At 40.8% G+C, this 7,403-nt stretch overlaps 1 protein-coding gene across 1 annotated transcript; it reads left to right on the forward strand.

Moving 5' to 3' along the window:
* Nucleotides 1-2,266: 2,266 nt before the first annotated feature.
* Nucleotides 2,267-7,256, forward strand: c6h8orf76 (chromosome 6 C8orf76 homolog). Its single transcript, XM_086114333.1, has 8 exons — nucleotides 2,267-2,616; nucleotides 2,867-2,968; nucleotides 3,124-3,264; nucleotides 5,160-5,210; nucleotides 5,307-5,451; nucleotides 6,339-6,429; nucleotides 6,500-6,632; nucleotides 6,877-7,256. Exons 1-8 carry the CDS (start codon nucleotides 2,512-2,514, stop codon nucleotides 7,045-7,047), a joined length of 939 nt encoding a protein of 312 aa, XP_085970459.1. The 5' UTR covers nucleotides 2,267-2,511; the 3' UTR covers nucleotides 7,048-7,256.
* The last annotated feature ends 147 nt before the right edge of the window (nucleotides 7,257-7,403 follow it).

Here is a 7,403-nt window from a genome sequence, read left to right on the forward strand (position 1 = left end):
AAACGGAAAAAAAAAGCTCTTGAAAATAAGCTGGATATGAATTTGACTTTTTGCACCATGAAAAGGAAATTGTCGATCTTGTACATGATTTAAGAAACAAGGTGAGGAAACTTGGAGTGCAGGGATATTTGTACCTGTTATTAAATCACTGGCGCTGTAGTTTAAATGGGTATGTACGAATTCTAAATCTCTGCCCAGGCTGTTCTATGTGGAGTTCGTTCTCTCCATGACAAAAACAGCATGTTAGGTTAGATTCATTGACGACTTTGTAGGTGTTAATTTGAGTGTGAATGGTCTTCTGCCACCACCTTTTCCTTTTGTCCTTGTCCATTTTTTGTGTCCATTTGGCTGGGTGTACCCTAGGGGTCCCCAACCGGTACCAATCCACGGGTCATTTGGTGCCGAGCCACGCAGAAAGAATAAATAACTTGCATTCCTTCCGTTTTATTTATTTCGGAATTTGAAAGATCGTTTTAATTTGCAATATTACCGGATTCTCTGGTTTATCAGTCTACGGTATGTCACTCTTGACACAGGTGAATGCGCGCTTCTCGGTCACGTGACAGGTTACCGCATAAAAACCTAGTGCTGTCAAGCGATTAAAAAAATGTGTGTGGTTAATTAATTATGGTCTGTAATTAATTAATCAAATTAATCTATATTTTAATCTCATCTAAAAATTACTGAGAAAACCCCTATTTTAATTTTAAATTCCTTACATTATTGAGGCAGACTTGGACAGATGCAGTCCTAGCTATTTACTTTCTGCTGTATTTGAGATTAGTCAAAGCCCTACCTGCAAACTTTAGTTTCGACCACAAGGGGGAATATCACTGTTTTGTTTGTTTTTGTAAATCTCCAAAAAATTACAAAATAAAAATAAACTACAGCATCAGGTCCTTAAAAAGTGCTTAGGTTAACATATCAAAATCAGTAGGAACAATTTTATGAGCAATACAAGTACTCAACACTGAACTTGCTTCAGATAATAATCAATAAATAAAACAGACCCTTAAATCACAGTGCTGTAAATTAGCACTTCAGAAATAACACTGTTGATCATGGCAAACTAAAAGTGCTGAAATAAATATCAATCACTTCTAGTAGTCTACAGAGGACACATCAACTATGCCTCGTATGTGGGGTGTCCTCGAGTTTAGTTTGCCGAAGAGCTTTGCTATGTATGGCTCGCTCGCTATATTGCTAATTTTTTCAGTGCTCACATTAGCTGTGGCTGCACTCGCGACTGTGTGCTTTGCATTGATGTGGGATGCTAGTTTTGAGCAATCCTCACAAGGGTCATGGGGGGTGCTTGAGCCTCTCCCAGCCATCTTCGGGCACAAGGTGGGGGACACCCTGAACCGGTTGCCAGCCAATCGCAGGGCACACATCGACGAACAACCATCTGCGCTCACACTCACAGCTAGGGACAATTTAGAGTGTTCAATCAGCCTGCCATGCATGTTTTTGGAATGTGGGAGGAAACCGGAGTACCCGGAGAAAACCCACACAGGCCCAGGGAGAACACAGGAAGGTCGCAGCCAGGATCGAACCCGCGACCTCTGCACTGTGAGATCGACGCGCTAACCACTGGACCACCGGGCCCACTCCATTTACCATTTCAATCAAATTTCATCTGTTGAACTATGATTATTATAAAAAAATTTTTTCCAGGGACAGAATGATGGACTGGCTTCTCGGTAAAATTGCACTTAAAGTAACGTACCGAGTGACTGTCAATTCCAGAATGCAATAAATAATTTTACTGTATGTTCCAGATGTGGGAGAATAAGTCCAGGCAAATAAACAACATCATGACTAAGTGGCCATCATTAACCAACTACAATCCCTACACAATTCAAACATTTCACCACCTGACTGTGCAAAGACAAGTAGAAATAAAACCAAGTCCGACTAACTTAATGACCCCAAGTTGTTGACAGCTCGATTTACTTTAACTAAAACAGCACTGACTTAGACATTGACTTTAAACTAGGGTGTAATATAATACCATAGGATCAATCGGGTAATACTGAGTAGATGTTTTCTAAATCTGTTGCTTGAATAAAACCAAACTAAAATGCAAAAAATGAAAATGAAGATGTCTGTAAATAAATAGTATGTCGCGTGTGTTTTTTTTGTTGTTGTTTTTTTTAATATTTCGAAGTTAAACCTTCATCGAAATGTTTAGAACAAACATGGATTTATGGATTCATGGGTACACTGGCCAGAATAAGATCAGCTCTATGCATGTAATGTTTTCATCAATTATCTTAAAACATGTGTCTGACCTGTATTTTAGAAACAGCGGTCTTTGCATCTTTCGGGGTTTTTTTGCAAATGAGGAATTTCATCGGAAGGTTACTGCCCGGAACCAATATCGCTGGCTAGTGTGTTCGTGCGGACTTAGTTGAAAAGCGGGAATCTGTGCCGGATTCCCTCTGTAAAATATGTACAGTAGCTTGGAACTAATTCAGCGATAGTACGGTATTTATGTTTCAATGACTCAAGATGGAGTTATTTGGAAGCAACTTCGATGACTCTGTATTTTCAGAGGCGAAAGACCGTGGCTCCGTGTGTGTGCTTTCTTATAACGCGAAAAGCTGCGAGCCGGAGGTGAGCGATTTGATGTTGATTTGAATGTGTGTACTCCTTCGGCGGGTGTACCGACTTGGAAATAGTCTACCAAAAGAACCCTGTGTGATTAAAATTCAAAAATATATACTTACTTGAAAGTCACTACATTCATATTCAAGAAATGCTCTCAATGAATGACACAACGGAGCCTTACCTCCCTGCTGCGTTTGTTATTTATAGTAGAAGGATGCATTGGCGTAAACGATTTTCCTGCGCTGTGCTCTTGTAGTGGTTTTGTGAAAGTGCTGCTCTGGACACGGAAGATTCTTTGGAGAAGCAGAAAGTTTATAAGTTTCGAGGGGACCTGGCAACGAGGCGGGGCGATTACCAGGTATTTATTCAGTCCATCTAATAACAATCAGCACTTTTCTCAAATAGCAACACTAATAAGCGTAATCAGGCTTACAGCGGTCATGTCACGTCACTCGATTTGAGTTTCTTGTCATGTGTAACAAAATGTTCCTCTTCATGTGTAATGTGTGATAGGCAGCCCTGGATGCTTACAGCAGTTGCCTGGAGTGGATCTCTGACAACATGTCAATCAAAAGAGATATTTTAGAGGGAATGGCTCGATGTTACACCAGGCTGGGCCAGAGAAAAAAAGCAATTGACCTTCTGGATCTACTGGTATGTCTTTGGAATAATACACACTGCTCATGTTTTGTTCGCAGCTCTTTCCAAACCATGAATACGTTATTGTACAGTACAATGTTCGCCGACATCTTCAAAGGCACTTTTTTTGTTGTTGGAGAACCTGTCTCCCAGTATTCGTAGCCTATTCCCTATTTTTATGCTCAGGCTAAAACCCCGTCAGATATAAAAGTATGTATTTTCTCTTGACATCTTGGTGTCCATACATTTACTGAACCGCTTTTCCTCGCGAGGGTCGTAAGTGTGCAGGTGCCTTTTGCAGCGGTCTTTGTGCGGTAGGCAGGAGCCACCGCGGAGCTATATTCAGGGCTCCAGACAGTCCTTAAATCACGGCATTTTTGCCCTTGAAATTTTAGGCGGTGCAACAAAATTTTTCATATTCTCGCATGTGTGCCGAATAAATTTGTTAATTTATTCATTTATTTTTCTTGAATTTTTTTGTTGCTGACCAGCTTCTGTGGTAGTGGAAATGTGAATACTGTATTTACTTCACAAGTCAATTCTCCTAGATTTATGCATAATAATTCAGGGATGGCACCAAACTCCTGAACGAGAAACCCGCATTAAATGAATTTTGCACATTATTTATTTATTGAATAAACCATTTGAAAAGTGTGATATTATTGAGGTGCAACAAAGACATATCTGCCATCTAATGGTGATTGGTGATGTTACTACTTAAAACTATAGTCATATTTTGGACCATTTGTAACCTAAAAGGCTCCTGGCCAAGACTAATTGACGTGCATTGGCCAACATACACTCAAACAAACAGACGACTACTTTGTGAGCTCTGTGCAGCCATTATGAAATGAAGATCATATCACAAGCATAGTTAACTACTGTACTGACCAAACGAAGGAAGGACACAAGCAAGACCCCTAAGGATATTTAGCCCCTTCAGAATCAGAATCAGAATCATCTTTATTGGCCAAGTATGTAGAACACACAAGGAATTTGTCTCCGGTATAACACGCTGCATTAGTATCATCGTAAACAACAAATCATTGAACCATTTTAGAGTAACCAGTAGCAGTATTTGTAGTACAAGAAGAGTGACTACGTCAGTGACTGTTTAAGGAGTTAATGGCTAGAGGGAAGAAGCTGTTTAAGTGTCTACTGGATTTGGTGCACATGGATCTGTAGCGTCTGCCTGAGGGGAGTAGCTGGAAAAGGTGGTGGGCAGGGTGCGGGGGATCCAGGTGCCCTTGTCTTGATTCTTGCAGTGTGCAAGTCCTCAAGATTTTTTCCGCCGTCCTAACTGTCCGTTGAAGTCGGATTTTGTCCTTTTTTGTGGCGGCCCCAAACCAAACCGTGATGGAAGAACACAGGATTGATTCGATGACTGCCGTGTAGAACTGTCGTAGCACCTCCTGTGGCAGGCCATGCTTCCTCAGCAGCCTCAGGAAGTACATCCTTGTGGATGTGAGCTCACAACGTTTGTGTGCCTTTTTGTTTAATCAATTGTCTTCATAACGTTTATCTTTCGTCTATTGTTTTGTAATGCCATTTGTATTATTGTTTGTGAGCAGCTCTAATGGCTTTGTTACAGCTGCAGCAGTTGTGAAGGTTTTGTATATAGCTGGTTGTATTGTATTGTCTTCCTGTCGCCTAGCACCCTCTAGTGGGGGCATAGCGCAACCGCATGAAAAAAAGTTTTAAAATAGGCCATTCATTGACGGTGCGTCTTATAAGCTGAAGCGCCCTATAGTGTAGAAATAGTTGAAATACATTTATAATGTGTGGGATGGGTAAACCTATGAAAAATATTTTATATGGCCAGTCGATACTATGGATTTTCACCAACCGATTCATCCGGAGTGCTCGCTGCATCCTGACCATTCGCATTCGACGTGTGTCTTTTTGTCCAGAGCAAAGAAGCCTCAAACACATGTCACCTGACCAGCCTGCTGCTGCTCAAGGTAAAGCTCAAAGCTCTGTCCATCCACAGCGCCAGTGGCTCAACAAGCCTCGTCCGTGGCTGCATTGAAGGTCACGTCATCTGCTTTGCTCTGCAGGTCACCGTCTACCAACATTTTGGAGATGTCGGACCCCAGATGTCATCTTTGCAGGAACTGTGTAGCCTGCTGCCTTTTAACCCGTGGAATTGGTACAACCTGGGGAAGATGTGTCTGCCGCTCTTGGAACACTCCGCAAACTTGAGTAAAATTCTGTTCATTTTGGAGGGGGGTCCTGGGTTTGTTTACGGCGGAGTTCTGCTCCGACAATGGCGATGTCATGCAAATGTATTTATATAAATGACCGACGCTAAGCAAGGTTTTTTTTAGTGAACAAAGATGACCTGAAGCTAAAAGTGAAAAAACATTTATGAGTGTTTAAAAATTAATGAAATAACAACTGAATCTCCATTTTAATGTTGTGAAAACTCATTATTTTAATCTTTGTCAATTTCATACGTGACCTTTTGCAGTTTATTTGAAATGGTTTCTTATTTTTATTTTTGTAGTTTGGTATCACAGTACAGCTGTCCAGAACAAGGTCCAACATTAGGTAGTTACACAATACTTATTGGGACTTAAAAAAAAAAAAATCTTTCACTTGACAATTACTCTATGGGGGAAAAAAATACTTAAACAAGTAAAAGCTTAACTAAAAACAGGAATACAATTGAACTTGTTCTAAAAATGAATTAAAACGACCTGAATTTAAAAAGCAAAGGTCAAAAGAAAATAAGATATATGATATATAATGAAATTATTATTCTCGTTTTTTAGTTTTTTTTTTAAACTAGAGTTTAGTTGTGAGATCTTCTCTGCCTCTTCATCTCTCGGTTCTACTTTGGATGTTCATTTTGTAACCTCGAAACATCATATGCTGGTAACGTCATAAATCCAGGACCTTCTGGAGTCGACTATTATGCTGACGTGGCTCTTTTAAAAGTTTTGGCTTTACAAATTACGGTCTTCATATTCCACAACAACATGAAATAATCAAAATACCATGCTCATATTATTGTAAAGAAAGTGTTTGACTTGACTTGCCCTTTCATCCTGTAATCTTGCGCGGCAATTTGCTTTCTGACTCTGCAGAGGAGGAAGGCAAAGAAGCTGAAGAGCAACATAAGGAACTCTCTGAAGAGAGGCTCTGGCTGAAGGCCTGCGTGTGCTTCATCAGGACGAGGTAAAGTTCACGCCCAAAACGCTCGCCCGCTGGTCATCGGCGGCGGTTTTCACCAGCCCTCTGCTTTCAGACTCCTGCTAAGAATCCTGCAGCAACAGCAGTCATCGTTTGTGCTGCGACACAACCAATCTGCCGTCCAATCAGCGGAGGAAGCATTAGCGCATCTTGATCCCAAAGAAACGACTCTTCTCACCCTCACTGAGGTCAGTAACGGCGCGTTGGAAGTTGGGATAGGGCAGTGATTCTCAACATTGGGCAGGATGGGAAATAATCACTGAGTTAAATGTTCAACTTGTGCATCATGTTACAGTGACACTGCTTTGATGGCCATCATTTTTATGATAGCTGAGTATTTATGAACAGAGGTCTAGAAAAAAAATGACAAGTTTTCATGCGGCCCCAAGTTTAACGTCTGTGACTTATTAGCACGCGTCTTTTTATTGCCAGTTAATTTCAGAAGACCTGAACCCAGAGAAGATGAGGGACGAAAACCAGGATGGCAAAAGTCTGTCTAGTGTTTGTGTGCAGAGCTTCGAGGAGCGCTGGTGGAAAAAGGTCCTACTGAGTGGAGTTCTGGAAGCCGATGGATGTCACGGGCTGAGTGACACCAAGTTGTGATGTCCACCAAAAAGAGTGGTGGACAAAAAAATATAACTTGACAGAGACGTTTGTCAAACTTTTTGACTGCCCGTTACCAAAGGAAGACAGGAGTGGAAAAGCTGCAGTTTTATTTTTTTGTAATTGTATAGGCCATTGCCAAAATATGTGTGCCTTCATTTGAAATGTCATCAATAAACAGATTTTTCTTGTGCTTTTTTATAACACAATCGTGCTGTCTGTGCTTAAATGTTAGCGGTATATTAAAAGAAATGTATTTATTTGACTCCTGGTCATCAGCAGCAATAAATAAAATGGCCAATGTGTCTTCCATTCCGTTTCACGTGCATGGCAGAGCAAAAAAAGTTCAAGAGATG

This window comes from Hippocampus guttulatus, chromosome 6 (genome assembly GCF_054856545.1).
Source record: "Hippocampus guttulatus isolate MCC_2025c chromosome 6, RoL_Hgut_1.0, whole genome shotgun sequence".
NCBI classification, from domain to species: Eukaryota; Metazoa; Chordata; class Actinopteri; order Syngnathiformes; family Syngnathidae; genus Hippocampus; species Hippocampus guttulatus.

Excerpts from the sequence above, each read along its gene's own strand:
- c6h8orf76 (XM_086114333.1), top strand. The coding sequence starts at position 2,512 with ATGGAGTTATTTGGAAGCAACTTCGATGACTCTGTATTTTCAGAGGCG. Across the intron at positions 5,211-5,306 it reads CCAGCCTGCTGCTGCTCAAG|GTCACCGTCTACCAACATTT; the intron begins GTAAAGCTCAAA and ends TTTGCTCTGCAG. Across the intron at positions 6,633-6,876 it reads CTCTTCTCACCCTCACTGAG|TTAATTTCAGAAGACCTGAA; the intron begins GTCAGTAACGGC and ends TTTTATTGCCAG.